Genomic DNA, 25,652 nt, shown 5'->3' with positions numbered 1-25,652 from the left:
CTGTTGCCTTTTTCCCTGCTGTCCTTCCCTTTTTGGCTATGGTTTTCTGTTCTTGGCACACTGTGCTCACTCCGTTCAATGTCTTTCTTTGTGTGCCTGTGTGTGAATACATATAATTACAATATACTCTTGTATATAGAAGTCTTTTTTTTTTTTTTAATTCATTTATTTTAATTTATATAGACTGCAGTGAAACTGGCTGTTTCTCCATCAGTCCCTTCACTCATGGTCCATGATGTTCCATGGTTGTGCATGACTCACAGAGAATTTCTTTGTGTGGCGATATTTTGATGTCACTAAATAACTACCAATGAAATAATCAAAACCTACATAGATACAGCTGCCAGTTCTTCAAGTTGCACACAAGTGCTGGAGCACATTAACAACAAAATATATCCATAAATAGTGATCAGGAAGGACAGTACTATATACAAAAAAGAAGATTTATAATTGAAGAAAAAGGTTTTTTAACTATATGTCTGAGATTTCTATTTTTGAAAGATGACTGTAAATGTCTTTTTTTTGAAAGGAAATACAAGGCAACCTTCTTAATATCTCAGATAAAATCACATTAGTGTTAAGCAGAACAGCAACAGACAAAAACATTAAACACATTAAATGCAAAATCATTAAAGACACAAAGCCATTAATAACATCAGATTTCAACATCGTTAATGAGTTCACAAAGTCAAAGAGAATTGAGAACTAAGTCAGGTGCCATAGTCAGTTAAATTTTTCTAGTAGTTTTTGTGCCATGGATTGATTAAGGGTCAAGATAGATTTCACCTGACAGCTTTTAAATAGATTAATACATTAAAACTTTGCTCTCCAGAGTATACTTCGGACTAGTATCTATTTACTAGCTGAGGGTTTAGTTGATGGCAAATTAAAACTCTCTGACTGTGGAATCATTGTGTTTGTCTTCAGGATTTGTTGATATGCCATAAACTTACCATGGTATAATGCAAAAACTGGGGGAAATTTTTTTCCCTTGTCTTCACCATCATTAATAAAGAAACAGCCAGTTTTAATACTCTTTAATGCTGTGCATGTGGTGTCTCTTCGGTGTTTGAAAACACTACTTAAATACAGAAAAAAAACCACTTCTGTTTGCATGAATAACATTTAAGCTGGTTCCATCTGAGGATACATACTCTGGGTTTCCATTTCACCCACACTGCCACAGCAGCACATAAAAGCGGTCAGTCTAATCATGCCAGGAAGCAGCACAGACACAGCATAGCAGGAGTCCTCCCTATTCAAAGAACTCAGTCTGACAATCTGCCTCCACCAGCCAATGACAACAAAGACCAAAGTCAACTAGCCCTCAGGAAAGTGATGTCTGATGGACCAGTCAAGCCTGAAGGAGGTGAGCAGAAAGACATAGTTAAGAAGCCAACCACATCCCAAATCCTTCTTGCCATGTCTACTAGTTCATTGCGATATTTATTTATTTTGCCCCTCCATTAAGTGCTGCAAACGTTAACATGAATCAAGAAATCTGCTTGATCTTTCCACATCAGCGCATAAATCCACAATGAAAAATTGTGCTAAGAAACATTACAAAACAACAAACGTGCACTTCCATTCCACTGGAGGACTTAGACATCTGTTGAAAAATGGTACAGCTTTGGTCTTGTTGTTGCCTAATAAAACGTATGCATCCAAGTCGGTCTGCTTAAGCATAATTGAACATTTCTTCTACTGTGACAAAAACCTAATTGCACTTTTTTTGTTTTTATCCTGAAATTCTAATTGGGACATTCACAATTTCTTTTTCCTCTCCCAACACAGCTGTTATGTCAAAAGTCATTAGCACAGATAATTTTTTAAACCGCCAGTGGAAAGGAAAGTTTTGATCTATGTATAGTTCCATCTCTTGATAACTTTCTCATCACCCTCTTAAAAAAATGTTTTCTATCTGTAGGAACCTGTGCATCAATCCTAAATACCATCATCAATTTATCCCCTCATCACAAATAAAGAGCCAGATTCTCAGTTGGTTCAAATTGGCACTGATCTTTTGCTTATTTCCATGGAATTGGAGAGATTATCCCAATAAACTGACAGACTAGACTCACAGATCTTCTCTTGTGCTGTAATTCCTTCCGAGGCTCTCCTGTTTCGTAGAAGTTTTTCCTGTCAACACAAATGCACACATGGACAATGCAGTCTAAGGTTATAGAAGAAAAAGAGGGAATGATATTTCAAGCAATATATAATAAAGGCAAGAAGTCATTAAGAGAACTACTGTGATGTTAAAGCGGTTAATTAACAAGGTCAAATTTAACAAATAATTTTAAACATTGCATTTAGAAATAAAAAGGTGTTTCTTATGAGAGCTGTAAGTATATCTACACATGTGTGCATCCACCCACATATATGATGTCTTCAACTTCAGACGCTCAGTTCAAACAGAGGCCAGATGATATCATGGTACTAGTTCAGGCATCATGACTGAAAGGCCCTTCCAATTCCTGAGATGTATACCACGGAAGTCTAATTCTGGAAAGAATGTCCTATGAGAAGTGGCTCAGGACTTTGGGTTTGTCTAGTTTAGAGAAAAGGAGACTGAGGGGTGACTTCATGGCTCTCTACACCTTCCTGAGGAGGGGAAGTGGGAAGGGAGGTGGTTCTGGTTCTCCCTGGTGTCCTGTGACAGGATATGTGGGAATGGTTCAAAGCTGGGCCGTGGGAGGTTTAGATTGGATATTAGAAAGCATTTCTTTACCAAGAGGGTGGTCAAACACTGAAAAAAGAGTTTCTTGAGATATGGTTATTGTCCCAAACCTGTCAGTGTTTAACAGCATTTGGACAATGCACTTAATAACATGCTTTAACTTTTGGTCAACCCTGAATTGGTCAGGCAGTTGGATTAGATTATCACTGTAGGTCACTTCCAACTGAAATATATCCTAGTCTAGTCTAGTCTAGTCTATTCAGCTCCTATGATGTTTTGATGTGTCATGTCTGTAGAGATTTATCATAAGTATTCGTGGTCCTGTGGTGCCTTTTGACCTACACAAGCAATGCTAAAACTTTTGTTTGTGATATGAGGTTGAATCAAGGTTCACGTATACTTTTATGATGAGGAAATAGCTAGGCTGTTGGCTTCAAGTATGCTTGCCACTGACCTATTATGCTAACTTCTTTACTTTTAAAATTACAAAAAGGCTATGTATCGATATGCATTTGGCTCAGCAATATTAGAAGCATCATAGAGAGTTGTGGGAATAAGAGCCCACATTAATATCATTAATAAATCAGTGAGGTTAGGGTTACTATAAGGAGACATAGTACTTTTGTCTTTTTACTTCTGAAAATTATACTCAATGCATAATCACCTACACAAAGTTTGCAAGTCTGTTTTCAGATCTGTGGGAAGTTTTGGCTTCTTCTTGTTGTACCAAAACTAGTCTGTTGTAATTTATTCATATGAGGTGGACCAAAAATTACCATTTTAAGGTTAATAGATCTCATGCATTTCAGCAGGAGCAAAAACCAAGATTGCAGTTTCATAGAGTATGGAAGTAAAATGAGGAGTGATTCTGAACTTGAATAGAAAAAAAAAAACACCAAAAATACTTAAGTCAGCTTTCAATTTATAGAGTTCTTTGCAGGAGGAAGAGCAGTTGAAGGAAAGAGAGGATGCTCCTGTAGTTCAAAAATTCTAAAAGTTAAAACTATTGTGAACAATTAATATAACGTCATCATCAGTTTGCAAGTCCATTCCTACAGGTATGCTGCATCCTTGTGTTACCCACTCCCATTACAACCTGCTTTATTGACACATGGAAAAGAACCCGTTATGAACTGGTTTTATGGACTGGAACAGTCATCTTTGCAAGTTAGTAATTTTTTGTCATTAAATCTCAAAGCCTTTTATTAAAGAAGCCATTACAGATAATCCACAGTAGTAGTAGTAGTAGTGGTAGTAGTAGTAGTAGTAGTAGTAATAGTAGTAGTAATCACAGTTATTTCTATGTGAGTTTGTCAGATAACAGCACCTTTTAAAATAACTCTTTTGAGTTTCTTCAGCCCAAGCATACCAGGTGGTTGTAATCTAGCAGGATTTCCACAAGGGTGATGGGAAAAAATCTGTTCTGTGAGTCAGTCCTTCTGTACCTAAGAGAACGCTCAGAAGGAGTTCCCTCCTTTACCTTCGTCTCTCAATAGCTTTTTTAAATTTTCTTGAACTGAATTGGCACTTGAAAAAACAAAACAAAACAAGAACCCTCAGCCATTCTTAGAATGTTCCAGAGAGATCTTTCTATTCTTCTGACTCCTAGGAGCATTTCTATTTGATGTATTTTGACAGTTCTTTTGACAGTATGTCTGATGAGAAGGAAAAAGAAAGTAATAAACAAAACCAGCACCTGTGGTATACTTAATATATTTTGTAAATGCAAAGGACTTGCACGACTTTATTACACTAAACTATTTCTTTGATCATTTCAAACAGTAAAAAATGTATTTTAATCAATCTGTTTTAAAAGTAAGGTGAAACTACAACAGAAAACTTTGGTCTTTGTTCAGCCCCTTTGTAAAAACCAATATTAAGCTACAGCACTTAATTAAAAATAAACCATGAAATATAATTTCCTTGTTGCCTGTGAGATGTAAGAGTGTGATCTGCAAAGAAACCAATTGCATAATACACATCCCCATCACACCCCTTAGAGAGGAAAAATAAAATTTCAGAGCCAACCCTTTGCAGGCTGAAGTTGTGAGGGATCCAAGGTAGAGGGAGAAAGCAGTGCCTGCGTTTGAGTTCATTTGATTTAATTTTTGTAAAAAATCTTAATCATTGTCAAATACACATTCATATAAAATTAAGCACATTCCTTTCAACATAAATCTGTGCGTTAGAGTTTTTCCACCAGATAGTTCAGTTTTAGAGATAATGTAAATTAGTCCACTTCCTTTTAAGTAAATAATTTATCCCACAGAATAATCTTTCCAGTATACAGAATTTATTTAGTAGATCACATTTGTTTTAAATGTAGCAAATTATGTTAGAGTTCTTTAGATATTTGAACACTTAAAGGTAGTTTGACTACCAGCTCTGGATATATACATATAAACCAGTAAGTGTATCTGCAGTACAGTTATTTACTGATTTCATATAAAAGGCATTTTCAAAGCAAATTTATAGTTTTAAAAGAATAAGCTACATAGTTTAGTTTTAGTAACTTCCAATAAAGTGAATAAGAATGACAAGGAACAGAAAAATTTTCCTTCAATGTCTGTGTGAAGTAAAAAGGTGCACCAGCTCTTCCTCATTAGAATAGAAAAGTGTATTATAGTTTCCAGTGAAATAAGGTGTTCATAGGTACAGAGCACCAAAAAAAAAAAAAAAAAAAGGTAACACTAGTGCTCACCTTATAGTCCCCATTTATCTATGTAACTGGTCATTTTTTAAAGTACACAGTTTTATAGGGAGCTCTGGTCTTTACATGAGTGTTTAACATACCTGTTAATGGCTAAAATTCAGTGGGCTTGTCCTTATTTGCAGAGGAAAAGATGTCGGTTTTGCCCCAAAAAGTGCAATGATTGTACACTGGAAAAACAATTCCTTTATTACATCAGAATATCGAATAGCCAACAACAACAACAAAATGCTTTATGACCAATGAAGAGAATTTCTAGAAAATTATTTTGATTCTTCCTAGGATCTTTGGAGAACAGTAAATTAATATTTAAATAGCTAAGTAGGTGATTTCAAGCCTGAATATCATTTTAGTCCTATGCGCTTTTCTATCCTTTCAAACAGACACTCATGAGAGAGAAGGTACAAGCCAATATGCTGCTGCTTGAACATCATGTGATAATGGACGTCATATGAACCTCCTATTTTATTTGGCACCCATTAAAAAACACAATTAGAGAAAAAATCAAACAACCTGCAATTGGAAAAACTCTTCTATACTCTTGACCTTAAATAGTTACCAAATGTTAAAGATCTAGAGAAAATACCATGTGTTTCAGTTGAAGTTTCAAACAGCCCTGTTAAATTACCATTTAAGGTAATACAAACAATATATTTCCACAGATATTTCTATCTATTTTCCCTATATTTTTTTACTCAACAATAGACTTGTTTTTTTCAACCTCAAATCCCTGGGAATTTAAAATCACAATATTTTCTGAAAATCTCCAAATCTAATGCATGTACACAGAACCTATTTATTTCTCACATTTCATAGAGAACATTTCATTTTTTTACATTATAGATCTTTCTATCAGATACAAAAGCTTTTCTGTGATATCCTAAGAGGAAGTTACTTTCCAAACAGGTGTGTATCAAGTGATTTTACTGGTCAGAGGAAGGTCTACTATCAGAGCTAATACTGTTAGCTAGAATATCTAGAGTAGACAGACTGTGCATCAGCATTTTCACAATTGTACCCAAATGAGCCTGTCGGTTTACACCTCTTGAAGACCTTCAGTTTAAAACACTTCAGTTCAAAAGACAGCATGTCTGCTTTTAGCTACCTTTGTCCAACGTCTTTGACAAAAGTTCACTGAAGTGTCAGCATAACAGGTTAAAACTACACAGAAATGTGTTGTGACATGTCTATTAAGATATTGCTAGCACTGTATAAACCATGATGCATGGCTGAGCCAGCACTGTGTAATTTCTAGACACTTAGCTGTAAGAAATTAAATTCAACAGGAATTTTCCTTATCACTAAGTTCTGTTTACTGGTGCTAGCAACAATGTAGAGTGAAAGGAAATTGATTCCTAGGGTCCGTAAATCTTTTCAATTGCATACAACTGTGGGTTTAAATACCTGCTTATTTGGTGTCCCTTTAGGTCTATACCCATTTTCACACTTTTAATAGGCAATGCCATGTTTTAATTTCCTGCAATAATTTACTTTGTTTCCTTCACACTTTAAATAATTTACCACCCAAAGGTCTTTTATGTCTAACTTCACTAGTCTCTTAGTTTCCAAGTTAAATGGGCCTTCATATTGCTACAAATAACCCATTTCCAATAATCATTATCAAAACATGAGCAGTTTGTCCCCATTCTCTGCAGATAGCAATAATCTGAGGCTGTCTTTTGGGTCTTGTTTTAGTCTAATAGCTGGCACATTTTGCTTTGGCTATTCCTGCTGTTTATTCTTCCACCATTTTAAGCTGACATGTAATTTCAGGAGATTGCTCAGATTCTTCGTTTGATAACTCTTATTTCAAAACTCTAGTAGATGGTAGCCTAACACTACGGTGTACATGGAAGAAAATTATTTCATCAGAATTACTTTGCTGGGTGGAGAAATGCCATCACTACAGTTTAAGACAAATGCGGTTTGTCATTACTCACTTTGAATGGTAAATTGCTCTATGAAGAGTTGTGTTGAAATTTCACAAAATACCATTACTCAGTGTGCGGTCAAAATCACGTCTAATATACAAACATGTCTGAAATAGGTGAGACCATGGTCTAAAGTACTGTTCCATATGAGGAAGAGTGAGGAAAAACCACTATCAGAACTGACTTGAGGTATATACCTTTGATCACTAGTTATTTATGTATCCCCGTTCTGTTGCCAGTTCACGAAAGATGCAACTAGCAGTCCCAACAACAGGGTTTTACACTGCTGAACCTTACAGAGCAAGCCTGAGCAGCAATTGCTTTTAACGCTAGCAATCCCTTCAGAAAAACAGGTAAACAGGTACCTTGGGGGCAGGTCGAGGTTGGATATTTGAAAGACAAGGTGACTGAGAGTGAAGAGTAGACAAACTTCAGCCAGAAGATGTTGTGTGTGACACGCCCCATCTGTGGGTCAGCAGATAAGTATCCAAAGCAGATCGGTGATTTCATCTGCTCCCATGGGCTTGCATCTCTTTGAGAAGACTCAGCATGATGCTATCAGCCTTTTTGTTACCCAGAGTTTTAAAGAATAATTTTTTTCAAGTAATTACAGGCAAAGTCACGAAATTTCATCCTGAATGCATACTCAAAAGTATTTTCTCTCCTCCTGTTTGGTTTACAGAGAGAACTGTCTTGCCCAATGTGTTTTGATCATTGTATTTCTGTTTCTAGACAGATACCTGAAAAGGATAACATCCACAATTTAATCCCCAGGAGAAAACTTTATTTGAGTATGTTCTTTTATCCACAAGAAGCACAGAACAACACAATCCTATCTTTCAGATTTAAGTTTTTTTTTTTTATTTTTTTTTATTTTATTATTTCACTGTAGGAGAATGGCTGGAGTGATTGACAGTGCTGGATTGTTCCCATTTTGCCACTGGCTGATTTGACAGTTCATGGGTATATGTCTTTTGTGAATTATTGATCTCCCCTATGTCAGGTTTTAAAATGCATCTTCTCTGTTGTAAAGAAAGACTTCTCTGAAAGATTAAGTGAAATATATGACTTCCATTCTTTCCTTTCTTATTGATTTTAATATAATATCTTCTTTATAATAAGGCATGACTTACATGTTTTCCTGGGTTATAAAATGTGATTTAGCTACAACAGTAGTTTTGTATAATAGGAGATTCTGTGCACTATTTCAGAGTAAGCAGCTCATAGTAGAGTTTTACACTTTCCTTTCCTATTTCTATTCTTCATAGACCAATGGCTGGACAGCCCAGACATCATTGAAGTTACTGTCCTTAAAAAGTACTGAACACCTGATAAACTCCATAAATGGTTCATGGAGAAGGAGCTGGAGGGAGGAAAGAATATCTCCTGTCTCCCAGTAAGAGGCCAAATGATGATGCTGGGTATTGATCTTCAGTTTAGTTTAGTCTCTTCCATCTGCTGAGGCCTAAAGAGTTTTTTTTTTTTTTTAATTCTAAAATTGAAATTATTTCAGCATCATACATAATTGACAAGCAAAACCTTGCATGTGAGAAGGTTTTCTTCCTGAGAGTTCCTAAAAGTTTCTTAAGCTTTCTATGAGTTTCTAAAACTTTGTTGTGTTTTGGTTGTTTTGTTTGTGTCTTTTTTTTTTTTTCCTGAGAATCACAAAATAATTTGAAAAACCAATGGGCAAGAAAGCAAAGCAACATAGCTCTTCCGTACTCTGGATACTTGATATTCAAATGATGTCACTTGTCTTTGCCAAAGCTCCTATTCAAATACATGTTGTATATTTACACAAAGTAAAACTACACCTCATGGTATCAGCCACCTCTGTGATACCAGAAGAAAATATCCAGTCTCTGGACCTCAAAAACTGAGTAGATCCATACAAAACTATTTAATTGTTTCCAGACCAAGGCACCTCCCACCAGAACTTTGATGTTAAAACCTGAGAACTTAGGCATTTTCTAACATAGGCAGCTGCAAGCAGAACTCTGTAACTCAGAAGTGAACCTGTCCTAATCTCACTTTAGTTACTTGTCCTATATGTGGATAGGAACTCAAGAAATGTGGCAATTGCTGTGACACTTAGAGAGCTTCACAGACTTTACATAGACTAGTAAGACTAGAAGAATACCACAGTGAACTCAGCCTTCCTTGTAAAAGTTCTGAAGACAACATTTGCCTTTGTTCAAAGAGAACAGGCAAAACTGCAAATGAATGTACAAACTAATCTCTTGCACATGAGAGCAGGGAAAAAAATTCTAACTTTCAAATTAAAAGTACAAATCTAACCATGGTTATTCTGGCTCTCAGATAAAATATCTCACAGCAGTCTTCAACACATCTTCAAAACTTGGAAGTTTCCTATGTAACCAGCAGAAGCAGCTTAGAGTTCTACATTTATCTGTAAAAATATGGATATATAGAAAATGTGAGTGCTTCATGAGTTATAGAGCAGTTCTCTGTATCCAGATTCTTAATTTGTCACAAAACTAGCTGTAAATCTATTTGTGAATTTCATCTCTTGTTACAAAGTGATGATGTAGTTTGGTAGTTTCATAGAGCGCACAGGAAAAAAAAATAACATTGAACTTCCTAATTTTCAAAATCTAATAATGAATCTAAATTTGGATCCATTATAGCCATTCACCAGGAGATCTTATGGAGAAGAAAATCAATACAGGAAAAGACATAAATTAGTGAAAACAGTGGATACGCTAAAAATACAGCATACTCAATGGATCATCAGGATACAGATGTTTGAAAGAAAACAACTATGTTTTGATTATAAATAGATATAGCAAAACTTCTGAATCATTCAGAAAGGCTTAATTCAAGTTTTTCTGGCTTGAACTAAATTCTAAGTTCTTACTGTTTTTAGAAATCCACCAGTAAAGAGATAAGAAATTACTTCAGGCATTAGCTTTTACAGCAAAGTCAATAAAAATAAGAGCTCAGATATGAACCGCTCTTTCAGCCACGTATGCTGTAGTGGAGATGTATGCCACACTAAGCAAATTTATGCCAAAGGGAAGGACTAAAGACACTTTGTTGTGCTGGCACAAGATTGTCTTGGTTTTCATGGGTTTTGCAGATGTGTGTCTTTCCCCTTTGTCCTCATCTATGAGTCATTTGTTATACCATGGCAAAAACACCCCAACCCAACCTAAAGAAACCTCAGAATCCCAAACAACAAACATCAGAAGTCATACATGTCACACAAACACTGAGAACTGATATTATGGATTAGTTTGAGAGAGCCCTCATTCAGGTTGTTGAATACAGCGCAGCTGGCAGTAATGCACTGTAAAGGAGAGCTTGACTGCTCTGAAATCTCGCTCTTGCCCAACATTTCCCAACAGCTGTTTCATGACATGTCGCTGTAGTCATAGGAATTCACTTACCATACCGCAAAATGTAAGTGATGGAGCACCCATTGCCCACAGCTGCCTGAGCTGGACACACGGCTGTGCTCTGGCCATCTCTGCTGGAAAAACCTGGTGGCTTTCTCTCCAGATAAGATGCTGAAAGTGCCTGTTAATAACACTATGATTTTAGAGTTTATTGATTTGTATTAATATCCGAGAAGATAGCCTACGATGAATGCATAAAATCATGAAAAAGAACTAAAGAATATTTTTGTCTGAAAATAATTTAGATTGACAGTTTCCTTCTGTGGCTGTAAGCAGTAGTGAAAGAGAGGAGGCTATTACAGTTTTAAAATAAAGTTATGTGACAGCTCAGTTTAGTAGCGAAGAATCACTTGTCACAGTAAGAGTCCTGTTTTCAATAACAGTTTGGCCCAAGGATTAAAGATATGTGAATTGCTTCATTTGTCTCTTTCAATTATTAATATGTTTTTGCATTATTTTTGAGGAATCACTCAGAGCTTCTCAGTTCCTTGTCAGGCAGCATGCAACAGTCTTCACCAAAAATGCTATTCGTTCGGTCAAACCTAAATAATATTGGTTGCCAGTTTAAGGCAAGACACCATTGGGGCTCTGGCTCTTATTTGAAGTAATTTCCATTTACATATTTGATTAATTTATTTTTTAAACAAAAATCTCTTTTAACTTCTTGCATTAGAGTTTCACATTTCACTAAAATAACATAAAACTTCATTAAGTCTTCACAGAAAAAATAACTTTACAAAACGTATTTTTTGTCTTCAGTGTATACGTTCAGTCAGTTGGAACAGATGAAATGTGACAATAGTAGATGTAGTTGAGGACATTTAACAACGACAACAACAAAAAATGTATTAACATCCCCAGACAATTTTGTTTTTCAATATGATAATAGCTATACTACTCTACTGTTCCTGTATTAATTATATGTAATGTCAGCGTGTCCTTTTTTTGTTTATATTTCTCAACTTGCTAAAGGCTCAATACCAGAAGATTTGCTTATGTAGTACAATATCCAAAACACAAAGCATCTGAAGTAAAAATAACATGCTGGTGTACATTTTCTACACCAAATGTTCTTAAGATTAGCACAGCTTCTGGCAAAATATGTGCATTAGCATTCTAGACATGTGGTAAGAGAGATCCAGATGGGTAGGAGCAGTTGAGAAATAATGCAGTAGCTGTGTTATGTCTGAAGAAGGGTGGAAGTCTTCATACAGTCTCTGTGACTATATATGGTGTACCTATATTTCCTTGCAGCTTCTTCTCCCTCTCGGAATTACCAAATGGAAAGAATGTTTCATAAGGAATATGAGGAAGGCACACTGAGTCTTTCCTTTTTAAGAGACTATCACATTAAATGTTTCAGATGAATAACTGGTTTTCTTTATCTTTAATCAGAAAAGCAGTGTTAACCAATCTAACACATTCTTTTTTTCCTTCAGGATGTTGATTTGAACTATTAACATGACTGGAGAAAAAATAATGGTTGTATACTATTTGGTTTAGAACACCTTATTCTACGTGGAAGTAAACATCATCTGCAAAAGATGATAACTCAATACTGTAATGTAAAGTAAAAAACTGAAAGTGTTTGCAGCATGTGATTTTGATAAATTATGTTTTTTCTTAATATGGATGGTACTGATGTCTTACGAGTTTTTTGGTAACCCACTGTTCCTGCCCTGTACAGCAAGGTCTACTAATCACCGACCTGCAGAAAGTTCTGTCTCCACTGGCTCATCAGCCAGTAGCTTTGGCAGTGGATACAGCATGGATAGCGAAGGCAGCAGCAGTGCCACCGGAGAGAATAATCTGTTTCCCATCCCAAGAATGTAAGGCTTTTCCTTTAATATACTATATCCTCTGTACACTATGTATAGCCCTTTCATTTTCCAGTTATCATCTTTTTATGTAGTTTGCTCTGCAGACTTCTTGTGCAGTAGGTCAACAGATGAAGGTGAAGAATTTTTCAGAGCTTGTATTTTTATTCTTTGTTGAACACTGCATTATTAATAACCAACCAAACCTGTTCCTTGACCTCATGAATTTATTTCTGTCACACAAGAGATGTGCCAGTCTCAGCTTTTGATGTAAGTGTGTAAGGTGGGTTTGGGTTAGGTTTTCAAAGTACAACCTTCATGGGCTTTAGAAGTTTTCAGATTGACCTCCTTCTAGAAATAGATTTTACTAATTCAACTGAAATTCAGATTCTGGATATAAACCAGCTTTCCCCAAGTTTTTAAGAGTTTTGTAGAATTTCTCAGTAGTTCTTGGTTGGAAAAAATATTTTTGAGATGATATCCCTGTAGGAATTATCGACATACTATCAGTGCAATGATCCTATGAAGTGATTTGATTTTCAGTCATTTTTCCTGGTTAACTACTCCACAGAGAAAAGTTTGCCAGGATTTTTTTTTTCCTCAAGTTTGGCAGTATTTATCTTCATTTAGCAGTTTAATTTATAGGAAAATGCAATTGCTTTTCATCACCTTAATTGTTTCTGATCAACTTAATGTTTCTGACCTGAATTTTTTATAGATTGATTCTTCTCAAAATATTAGTTGGTGGTCATTGCTCATTCAGTGTCTGCAATAGTTGTTCTCTGTTTTTCTCTGGGACACAAGTTTTTGCTTTTCCTCTGCAGTCTTGAATTATTAGTCACAAGAGTGTGATGTAATTTTCCTAAAAAAAGCTTGAATGAAGAAACAATCACTCTCTAGAACTGTAACACTTCTAAGTATTCTTCATTTCTAAAATAAAATCTACAGTTTAATAGTGGCTGAAAGGAAAACCGACACACATCTTGTATTTCAGTCTCATTTCCAGAATCCAGGAGGGCCATGTGAGCACAGGTTGTGGGGTGCCAATTTTTTAAACATCATCGAACTTTTCCATCATGTTTTTTCTGGGTTAAAATAGGTTGTGCTTCCCAGTTGCAAAAAGGTAATCCTTAACTGGATTTGATAATCTCAAAATTATTTTGCTGTTATTTCTAATGAGAAAAGCAAAGACGCATAAAATCTTTATGCACAGAAACACAACATGGAGCTATCAATAGAAGTTTTTAGTTTGCATATGCTAAATTTGAATCCAAATAGTATCACTGTGTATTGTCCAGGAATGGGACACTATGTACAGTTACTTAGTATTTGGCTGACAAATTCAGCAGCATATTAAACCAGCCTCACTTCTACTGAAAAGCAGGAAAAAATCTCCATGGCTTCATCTTTTCTCTTATAATAAATTGTTCCCATGAATTGCACTTAAATAAAATACATCCAGCACACTTATTTTCTGTTAAGGGCTATAATATATGTTTTTTTATTGTGGCATTTTTAAAGGAAATTGTTTATATGCTGATATTAGACAGAGACTTTAAAAATGAAACAGGACATCTGCATAGACAAAAAATGCTTTCTTTATCATGTTAGTCTCAAGGGCTTTACATGGCAATTTAATGAAAATGAACGACAAAATTACTGTTTGCCATCAGAAACCTTTGGGTTCATCCCTGGGGAGAATGTTTTAAAGTAGATAACTGTTCCCATTTTGAATTCTATATAAAGATTCTTATGCATTGGAATATATATATGACTGAAATTCTAATCAACATTTGTATTCACACTGGTTTGATAATGACTTCAGGGACTCTGACCTTGCATTCTTAATTCCCCATATCCATAAGACCATAACTCACAATTTGCATGTGAAGCATTAAGTGAGCTAAATAATTTTAAGTGTCTTGGCATTTAAAAGCATTTTTACTTCTAAGCTCTCTGTTCAGGTGAAGTTTCTTATTTATCGATGGAAAAAGTGTTGGATAAGCTGTTTTAAACTCCAGTCCAAATGCTTTTAATCGTAGGAACATTTAGTCATGCAGCTAAAGAAAATTAAATAGTGACACCATGGGAGTTTTTTGATGAGGTAAATAATGAGAATACTTGCCAATATTAAATATAACTATCAAGGGAAATTAATCATTATATACAGTTATACACTGATGAATAAATCTTGTGAAGTCTTTCTATTTGGGAGATATATTTTTAGAAGACTCTTATTATCTGTTTGTTATACTTGTGAAAGTTACTCATGATGTCAACTGTGATAACGACCAGATTCTCTATGACTTTGTATTGTGTGACCAACTGTACCAGTACAATGTCTGTAAAATGATATTAATTTTGAATGCAAAGGTGAAATGTGTAAGGAATATAACACAGAAAAAAAAAAAAGGAAAATAACATAAAAAACACTTTAAAAACTGACATTTTATACTAAGCTTTTGTTCATTGTGAACTTGGACAGCTCCTGTTGCTGCTGTGAAACATGAAGCTGGCTTGTTGGTAGCAAAGAACAGCGCTGACCATTTAACCCCAGAGGAATCACATGCATCTGAATATAACGCCTTATATTCTTTATCACAGCATTTGGAGTATTGAGGGAGAAAGAGAAACATGTCAAACATGTCATAGTAGCAGATTTGTTTTTGAGAGTGACTGTAATCATGCTTAGAGTTTACAACAACTATGTTTAAAGATAACTTACGTTTTACCTAATTTTCATTGCCTAAAAATAGATGTATAGATTGTAATCAGGCTTCTTTCCACATCCAGTGGAGAAAGATAGGAACTTTCAGAGCATGATTTATTCTACTCACCTTAATTTAATGTAAGTCTTGGAACCTAACTGGTTTTTTTTAATACTAAACCTAGACTCTAATGTAACGCAATCATTAAATAAGATATTGACCACAAACATGCCTTACATGTAGACACAAAATCAATTTTGTGACTCCTTATTATATATTTCATTGTTCTCCATAACAGGATAAAGTGAGTAGAGGAGCTATGCAAACTGATTGTGAAACCCCAGGCTGATGGGGGGCCAGTACCAGACAGCACCTGATGGCCCCATTCTGTGAGAACGTACAAGCTCACCAAGATGTGATTGCAGTTGGCTCCTAAAGAGAAAAACATAATGCTCTTAAGTGATGTGTCAAAATACCAATAGAAAAAAATCATCAACCTTATCTTCTTGACTATTTATATTTACACACACTTTTTGTGATTTAGAAGTATCTGTGACATTTATCTTTTTGTTAACCCTTTGTTTATATTTTGTTTATCTTTTAAGCCTCATTGGCTTAGATGTGTCATTTTCTTAGATTTCATCTCTTTATGATCTTATTGACAACTACCACCATATCTTTTAACAGAGGGAAGATGAGTCAGAATGGACAAGAACCAGTAAAACAGTCGGGAGTAGGATTAACCGATGCAGAAGGTAAAAAGAAATACAAACAACACCACAGGGGTATCCCATGTTTATAGAACAAATGTTTTTATTTCTTTTACTTGTTGTGCTATGAAAGATTAGCCTATGCTCTCTTTGTATTATAGATTAAGATCCTCTCTTTCATTTACTATAAGGCCCCTTTGCACATAGCACCAATGTAAGGAGTCTTCAGTTTAAAGGAGAACAGTGTCTTACCTGTTTATTTAAAGTAATTAAATAGTTAGATTGGTATGAATAATTTCTGTCTTTCAATGTTCATTGCTTTTCATAGTATTGGAATAAAAAGTATGAAGTGTGGAGCTAACTCAGTACCCATTAGATCAGAAGAAAATATCCAATGGCTGTCAGGCTCTATAACATTTCAGAATATTCACTTCATAAAGCAATTATTAATTTTGCTGTCAACATAAAACATTAAGTTTAAATAAAAAATATTAGCTGAACATCAAGCTTGACTTGACTGCTGCACTTAGATGGTAGTGGAAACTCTTCTCTAATTGGGAAATCCTGAGTGATTTTTCTCAGCATGAATGTAGTGAAGCCAAAGAAGGACACATTGTAATACTGGAGCTGGAAGGAGCCTGACAGAATGGCTGTCAAAGTTTCATGAACAATGTGATTATCTCTTTCATGTGTAATAATGGACAACTGCATGAAAATTAAGAATGTTTTGTATTGAAGGATATGTTAAGAAAATTCCATTTCCCTTTGCATATAAGGTAATTTCTTTCAAGTATATGTTTCTGTTGACCTCAAATATAAAACCTAATTATCTTGATCTTCATTTTATTATTAAAACAAGAATTTAATCATTTCAATGCATTTCAATGCAGCTTCAGGGTTTTAATTAATTCATAAATTGAATTCATACATACATTTGAAGTTAAATTCCTGTTGATTTCAACCTTAAAAAATTGTCATTTTTCAAGTTTCTGGAATCTGTATATATGGGGAAATAATTGCTGTTGCTATATTTGAGGTAAAATGGTCTAATGTTCCACAGATTTGAAGAAATCAAATTAGACCTTGAAAGTAGAACTGTAAAACTGTCTTTTCTAAAGCAGGAATTCTTAACTTTGTATATAAATTTTGCTAAGTATTTCAGTACATAGTACTCATCATACAAAAATCAAAATTCAATGGTATTTTTAAGTATTTGAAAACCAAACTATTTTTTAAAAGACAAATGGTGGGATGAAAATGGGAAATCAGGAGTTTTCCATTTTTACTTTGTCATGATGTGTTTTATACAGAATGATAATTGTAGCTTTTCATCATTTTGTTTATCATAAATTGCCCCTTTGGTGAGGTCTTGGATCATAAATTTCAGAATCTACAAATACAAAATGTTTACATTTAATATTTCTGTCATTAAAAACAAACAAACAAAAACAAACAAGCAAACAAACAAACAAAACCAACTGAAAAAAAAACTTTTGGAACAAGATAAAAATGCATTTATAACATTTGGTCACTAAAACTATTTTTCCAACCAAAGGTATGTTTATGCTGATCTTCAAAATTTGCAAGTAAATCAAGAGCTGTAATTCCCTAATTTTCACTTATGATGCAATTCACCTCTCCTAACTTGAGTACTCTAAGAGTTGCAACTCCAGTTATGATAAAATGAGTGGTTGTTTCTCTCCGTTGAGAGAAGCTAGGACAGTCAGCCTAGTTTTTAGTGTCTGATTTGTAGCTGTCTAAGATAGGACACATCAATCTTAAATAAAAACTGGAAAACAATTCAAGAACATTTCTGTTTTGACGTGTAAATATAATCATCTTGCAGGGAAATAGTTTGGAATTTAGAGGAACTCAAGATTAACTGAGAATTACGTCAGTGTTATAGTGTCATTGTGGTATTCTTTTCATAGGTGAACAAAAGTGAAAAAAAATCTTGAAGTTTTAGAATAATATATTTTCGGTAGTGGAATATATTTTCTGTGTTGTGGACCAGGTGAGCTCTGCAATTAACTTGTTCCCATTTTTCATTAATTTGTAGAGAGCTTCCATGGTTGACATCTGTATTCTCATTTGCAGAAAAAAAAAAAGGATTAAAAAAGGATTTAGTGTTATACTTCAAACATTTTAGTACTAGTGCTATTTTTACTTTTTCAAGTATTCTTGATGGATAATTTCTGTGACAAGCAGCCTGCAGATTACTCTAAAACTGTCCAGAATAAATTCAATTGCTTAGACATGTGAATCTACTGCTACTTGAAATGTTTTAGTCATCCAGGTCATTCATACAGACCTGGAAAATATGGCAGGGGACTTACAGGGACAAGAACTTTAAGACCGGTAGCTGGAGGTAGAGCAAGGTAGGACTCTCAAATAGCAAAAAAAACCCTGATTTTTAGGCAGCTGAATCAAAACTGTAGCAACAGAGTCTGGATTCAGCTCACAGGGTATGACATCAAAATTCAGACATGTACATAAGTGGAATCACCAGGGAAAAATATGCTCCTTTTGTAATTGTTTACCCATTTGAGAACTGTGCTAATGTTTTCTTGGGGATAGTTTTTGTGCTATTAAGATGTACCAGTGAAGTTATAAGTAAATATTGGAAACCAGTACTATTTACTTTGCTGACACAACCAAATGGTCAATATGAATAACTATGAGTATTTCTATGATAATCTTTGTTTCTCTGAACATATCATCTTGTCATATTCTGTATTTTCATACTACTTAATAATATAAAATAATTCAGAGTTTGGTTCTTGAATGCTGTCTTGCAGTTATTTTTATGATATGCATTGTTGCATGCTGTCTTATACTGGATATTCTGCCCTGAGCAGATGAAATACTTAATCTTCTTAAACTTCAGTAAATCTTATGATACATATTGCGATCTTCATTGAGTTATGTGAACCAATTTCTCTATTAGTTTCAGAAAGTGCAATATCTTTTGTTTAAAGATTTCTTATGACATGTTATGGAATATTACAGACATTACAGACAAAAAAAGCAATTGCATTCCATGTAAGGATTGAAATTAACAATTAAAAGTACATGATTAATATCTTGATTCAGTTGTAGATCATGATTGGTATATCTGCCCTATGAAACTACTCACGTAATAGGTCCCACATGGTATTTTCCACACTCCAGCTATTTATCCAGTTAAGAAATATATGGGGAAAGTTATTTTTATATATTTCAAAAGTGTAAATTTACTCAGTAATCCCAAACTGCCATTATTTCTAGTAGAAGAGCAATATATAAATATAAATGGCATTTTAATTGAAATAGCTTGATATAGGGAAATTTTGCATCTTCTAATTTTGAATATGATATATACATGCAAAATAGTCTTTTAGTGTTACAGACATTGAGGTTCATATCAAAAAAAAAGTGTCTTTTAGGAAAGATGAACACATCAGTAAACATGGCCTGGCTCCACCCATTTGGTGTTTTTTGGAGTGAACGAGTACTCACAATGCTTCTGTCTTCCTCTGTACTTGGCCTTGTTGTTAGGATTTTCAGTCAGAATACTGTAAACTTTATATAGTACTAGAGTGGCTTCCCACCCACATCTTCCAAAACAGTGGTGTTTTTTTAGTTTTTTTTTTTAAATTCTGTCCAATCCATGTCCTGAATACCCAAAACTTCTCTACACAGTTCTGCCATGGCTCAGAGGCTCACTTTCTGACATTTCCACTTGTCCTTTGACCATCATCCTTTGAGTCCAGTAAAATTATGTCCTGTAAGAAACTCCCTGTATAAGTGACTGAACCTGTCCAGAAAACTAGAGAATATTTTAGTAAAGACTCTGCAGATGTATTTCCACACCCAAGCAGAATAAATAGATCTGTACTGTTTCAAAATCTGATAATCCACACATACTTGCTTAACTTCTCCAAGGTGACATCCTAATGGTATGCACTCATTGTTTACAATGTTTACGATACATTGTTTACAATAACCTTTAATGAAGTCTTCCACGGTTTTCCGTTTTTGTATGCTATGTACTTGGCTGAGTTACAGATTAAAACAACCACAACAATAAGCAAGCTTGGTGATAATATCATGCTTTAACAGGCAAATTTGACAATACTGTGATTTTTATTTCATTTATTCAGAGTAGTCTGAGCTAAAGAACATCCATTTTTTTCCTTAATTTTTGAGCTTGCTCATTCATTGGCATTGTATAATAAACTAAGAAATCTGGATTTAACAGTAGTTTCATCAGTTAACTTTGTGTTTCATTAATTAAGACTGTCTGATATTTATTTACGAGAAAAATGTTTGAAATACCACACAAATATTATAAAAAGCTAGGAGGTCATTCTATTAACATTTTAGAGGAAATGTGTATGACCTCTGTAAGTAAGTGACTGGCAATTATCCAACTTGTAAATTTTTCTTTATATATTTCTGAATAATCTTGATGAAATTTTCATCAGTTATGTCTGCACAGGATAGACCATGGAGCAAATTGTCTTGCAAACTGTATCGCACTTTCTCTTGAAGGGATACCCAGAAATAATATGTGAATTAACTCTTGAGTAAAATAAAGGACATAACAAACTGACAGCACAGGCACAGCTAAATATTGCCACATTCTTTGAAGTAATTAAAACTCACAGAAAACAAAATCTCCTTTATTTGCTGTTTAGGTAGGCTAGAGAGACTCCTTTTAAGCCAAAGGCACTGTTTCAGCACTGTGGTATGACTGAGAAGAGACAACGGGCTTGAGATGTTGCTTAAATGAACTTGCTGCATTTCCACATTTTAGAATTTTAACATTCTGATATTTTTTTTAACTCTAATCATTGAAATATCAGAACTATAATATTAGTCCTTATAAAGATATTCAGAGAGAAATTGTCTTAATTTTAGACCATCAACCATAAAGTGATAAGTAAGAGGAGAAAAAAGACAAATGAAGGAAATAATTAAAAGCTAATCACAATACAGTTACTGAGACTTGCAAATGCTTCTGCCTATGCACAGATTTGTACTTTGATGTCTTGGTTGGCCAGACTGAGCATATGGGGTTTCTGCAGATGAGAAACTTTTTTTGCAGCTATCTGCATCATTTCACACACACACACACACACAAAAAAGCCAAACCAACCAACAAAAAAAACAACCAACCAACCAAAGAGGACTGTGATCAGATTAAAATATGATGCTTAATATTAATTAAAGAGGTTATAAATAGAATTAAACTTCTTGTTGGATTAAAATTAAGGTGAATTTTATTGGACTTGTGCAAGCAATCATGAATTTGAATGAAAACACTGAGACTGGGAACAATGCAAGACAAACATCAGGTTAAATATTAAATTTATGTAGCATTGGGATCACCTGAGTCTTTTCTTCTTTCATAATCAAGTCTAATTTCTATCTTTGTACTATTAGGAAGTAACTTCTATAAAATATAACCTCATTTTAAGTCATCTAATGTGAATATCAGAAAGACATATTTAGTTGTCTTTCCCTCATAAGCATTTTTCTCTTTAACTGTTCTTGAAGACAAACACACACACACACACACAATTGGAAAGGAAGCATTACAGCATTTGTAGGCACTTCCTCCACAAAGTTGCATAATAGAAACCAGAGGATAAAACATCCAGCCATTTCTTTTAAATCTTTGATACTGAATGGAGAAGCACTATAATTTAGGAATGAAAATGCAAAAAGAAAAAAGATAAAGAGAATCTAAGATGAATGTTCTGCATTTGGACAAGGGGGATTATCATCCTGTTATCAGACAGTTACAGGCAACAAGTAATTTTTTGTGCGCGTCTGGAGCCCAGCACCACTGCATTTTGGGACCACATCCTCACCTTTTGTGGGGACTAGAATACCACCACTTTAGGCCAATGTTATGAAGTATATCAGCACCTAGTTTATGTGCTATACTTTGCCCCTGCAGATATCTGAGTCTCCCCATGGACTACATAATGAGTTTAAATACTCTATGTATTATAAATATACCTTCAACTTCCTTTGGCATGACAAAAATCCTCTATTAATATCTAACAATTTATTTATAAGGATTAAACCAACTACCTTTGTTGCTTTTCTTGATCAGTAATCAGAAAAATTATAGTAGATTACTTCTTCCACAAGGCTCAACTATGGAATAGAATAAAACACAACCGGCAAAATGAGTAAAGTGGGCGGGAATTTTGACAGAGCTCATATTTATTACCAATATTCAAAGAAAGGTGATAAGTTAATTGAGCGCAACCCTGGAAAAAAGGACTTGGGGATAATGGTGGATGAAAAGCTGGAAATGAGCTGGCAATGTGCACTTGCAGCCCAGAAAGCCAACTGTATCCTGGGCTGCATCACAAGAAGCATGGTCAGCAGATCAAGGGAGGTGATTTTGCCCCTCTACCCTGCTCTGGTGAGGCTCCATCTTGAGGACTTTGTTCAGCTCTGGGGTCCCCAGTAAAAGAAAGACATGGATCTGTTAGAGCAGGTCCAGAGATGGGCCACAAAAACTGGCCAGTGGGCTGTAGCACCTCTCCTGTGAAGCCAGGCTGAGAGGGTTAGGCTTGTTGAGCCTGGAGAAGAGAAGGCTCCAGGGAGACCTTATTGTGGCCTTCTAGCATATAAATGGAGTTATAAGAAAGAGAGAGACTTTTTAGCAGGGCCTGCTCCAATAGAACAAAGTACAACAGTTTTAAACTGAAAGAGGGGAGATTTAGTTTGGATGTACGGGAGAAATGTTTTATGATGAGGGTGGTGGGACACCAGAACAGGTTTCCCAGAGAAGCTGAAGATGCCTCATCTCCAGAAAAGTTCAAGATCAAATTGGACATGGTTTTGAGCAGCCTCATGTAGTGAAAGATCTCCCTTCCCATGGTGGGGAGCATGGGGGTTGTACTAGATGATCATTAAAGGTCCCTTTCAATCCAAATCATTCTATGATTCTATGATATGAGACATGACAATGATTATTGAAGGGTTCAACACATAAACTGCAAATACTCATGTACTGTGTCAGTGGTATTCTGGGTGCAGTTGCCCATTCAGGCAAAGATATTTTGCAGTTATAGAAATAGAAACACTTCAATCCTTCGACAGTGATTTCTTCTATACCTTTGACTGGAATCTTCAAGCATGCACATCTCATTTGCTTTGCCCAGGGTTTTGTCTTGAACAGATACAGTCAGTGACCCTGTGCCAAGAAAATTCCATGTTCTTTTCAGTATCTTACCTTCCAATTATTGAAACAACATCAGACTGTTACATGTATATTATTGGGTGGTAAGAGTCTGAGAACTGTGCTCACTTCTGTTCAAGTTCGAAAGTGACTAAATCAACAGAGGAATTGTGAATCCACATGCCCAAGGTTGTTAGCAGAAGTAGTCTCGAATTAACTTAATAATCATATACTAACACTTTTTTTTTTTTTTTTTTTTCTAAATTTAGTTAAACTAAACTTTATCTTCTGGAGAGAAAATTCATATCTCCTACAACATAATCCCTGAGTCATGGCACACTAGCAGTATACAGATTGGCAATAAATGACCAAGTCAGAACCAGTCACTTTCATAATAGCAGAGAATTTGTTATTTTGGAACAGTTCCATATTTCTGCACCAAGGCTTGTTCCAGTTCTTTTCAAGGCCTTTTTAGACTGATATCTCAAAGCCACAGGGAGCACCATCTGTTTTATTTTTGCACACATGCCAAATAATATCTTTGCTCTTTGTTGCCTTCCCAATAACTCAAATATCTCAAGAGTACTGAAACTTTCAACATAACATATACTAAAATGTAAGAGAACCTGAAAAAATCTGGACTTTGAAGTATTATTCTTGAATCAATAGAATCATATACTGACAAAGTATGAGACTGTTGACTTGATTGCAATCAATATTGATCCGTGGATTTAAAGAGAAATACAGCCGATATGAAATGTTACCAACCCTGACTTAAACGGTGGTTGAATTGCATTTTTTGGTTTTGAATTCATGTGCAGTAATACATAGCAAAAGAAAGTGCTACACACTCTTAATGTCTTTCCTAAAGAGCAACATAAGCCTGGTCATCTCTTTTTTTAAAATACATTTTTAGCAGGTGTAATATCTGGTTTTATAGTCTTGTTGCCATTCTGATTTACATGTAGATGAGGTAACTTTATGAAATAAAGAATTGCGGAGTAAAATGTGATGCCATCCCAGGAAGACATCTAAATGTGAGAGTAAGGTATTGCCAGACTATCTGCTATCTCTATAAATAAAAAGGTTAAAATTCAACCTGGCATTGTTTAAACTGTCTTTAATATAAAATCACAATCTTACTTTTTGCCATCAGCTTCTACCAAAGGTCTACCATCTACTACTTCTGACAGCGTAAGATTAATCAATGCCAACAAAATTTAAAGCAGAAAATACCAGCAAAGGTGGTTTCTCACATGAGTAGCTGCTTCAGTACATAAGAAAAGAGGGCCACAAGGGAATAGAAAATAAGCCCTTGCAGCTAGCCTGTCACATGTTGATGCCTCATCCTGCACCTCCTTTATTTTTGGGAATGCAAAGATCAGATACGCTGTCACAAGAGATCCTTAAACAATGAATCAGGCTTATGCACTGACAGTAGGTCTTATCCTTTCTCTCTTTTGATTTGTTTGAAGCTATCTATAAAATTTTATACATGCTCCCTTAGGATAGGAATAGCCATACGACTAAGCCTAAATGCCACACTATTTTGACAAAGCCATTCAAGATAAAAAAAACAGCAGTATCATAAGCCTGATAATTGTCAACTTCCTCTCTAAATTCTGGGAAACGTTTCTTTGATCTATCCCTGATTGGACCAGTACTCTAATTTGCCCACCTGGTTCTCCAGTAATAATTGGAGCAATTAATTCTGCCTTCCTGAGGTATTTGCCAGTATAATCCAGCTGGTTTTCCTAAAAAGAAGCATAAAGAATTTAAATAAGAATAAAGACTGCAGCCAGAGATAGAAACATAAGGGGAAAAAGGACAAGATAATCTTCTGTCTTCTTGTATTCACATCACAAATGACATTTTACATAGTTACAAATCATCCTGTTCCTGAATTGTTATTATGAAGTGTCATTGAAAGAGAAGTAAATAATCCAGGGAGCCTGACTGTGATTAGCTATTGGCTGGCCAGCAGCTTGTGCCATTCTTATATCAACTGCGACTGAATGGCTATTCGCCATTAAATCATGTCGCAAGAAAATTGTTTTTAAGGTTTCATTAGAAAAAGTCTGATTTTACTAGGGGAGCTGTAGAAAATTAACAAATATTAAGAAGACAAACAAGTAAAAAGAGGAGAGCCTTAAAGCATCTGTATTTTATCTTGAACACAAAATATCACCCCTTATTATAATGCTTCAGTAAGCACCTGGAAAAATAATTTGCTTGCCTAATTTTCTTAATCACTTGTATTGACCTACATCTTAATTAAAATAAAGCTGCTGGAGACTTTCAGAAGATTTCTGCTGGTGACTGCTTGAAAATGTAATGGGTTCAGACTGTTTGGACTGGGCATCAATGTATTAGTAATTCTGTCCAAAATCTGACAAAGCTACATGTTAAATGAGTTTTAGTAGAATTCTGTAATCTGTTTTTCTAAAAAAAGACATGATTATGAAGGAAATCTAATTTAATACCAGCTGGC

At 34.9% G+C, this 25,652-nt stretch overlaps 1 protein-coding gene and 1 long non-coding RNA gene across 13 annotated transcripts in view; one reads left to right on the top strand and one right to left on the bottom strand.

Annotated features, from left to right (window-relative positions):
• The window catches only part of PCLO (piccolo presynaptic cytomatrix protein), a 351,923-nt gene that overhangs the window by 286,457 nt on the left and 39,814 nt on the right, over window positions 1–25,652 (top strand). For 4 of the 12 annotated variants that reach the window (XM_065843550.2, XM_065843540.2, XM_065843556.2 and 1 more), the window contains 3 exons: window positions 1,187–1,369; window positions 12,428–12,569; window positions 15,953–16,020. In XM_065843550.2, coding sequence (XP_065699622.1) covers window positions 1,187–1,369; window positions 12,428–12,569; window positions 15,953–16,020 — 393 coding nt within the window. Of the gene's footprint in view, window positions 1–1,186; window positions 1,370–3,608; window positions 4,582–12,427; window positions 12,570–15,952; window positions 16,021–25,652 lie in introns of those variants that run through there. The other 8 variants (XM_065843589.2, XM_071803496.1, XM_065843599.2 and 5 more) reach the window with 4 other exon arrangements.
• On the bottom strand, window positions 3–24,917 carry LOC139826940 (uncharacterized). Its single transcript, XR_011737090.1, has 3 exons — window positions 24,840–24,917; window positions 2,082–2,139; window positions 3–96 (listed from the first exon to the last, which is right to left on the bottom strand). It is a non-coding gene; the product is annotated as an uncharacterized lncRNA (long non-coding RNA).

The sequence above is a fragment of the Patagioenas fasciata genome, chromosome 1 (assembly GCF_037038585.1).
Source record: "Patagioenas fasciata isolate bPatFas1 chromosome 1, bPatFas1.hap1, whole genome shotgun sequence".
Classification (NCBI taxonomy): domain Eukaryota; kingdom Metazoa; phylum Chordata; class Aves; order Columbiformes; family Columbidae; genus Patagioenas; species Patagioenas fasciata.
This window is presented reverse-complemented; position numbering and strand designations above follow the sequence as displayed.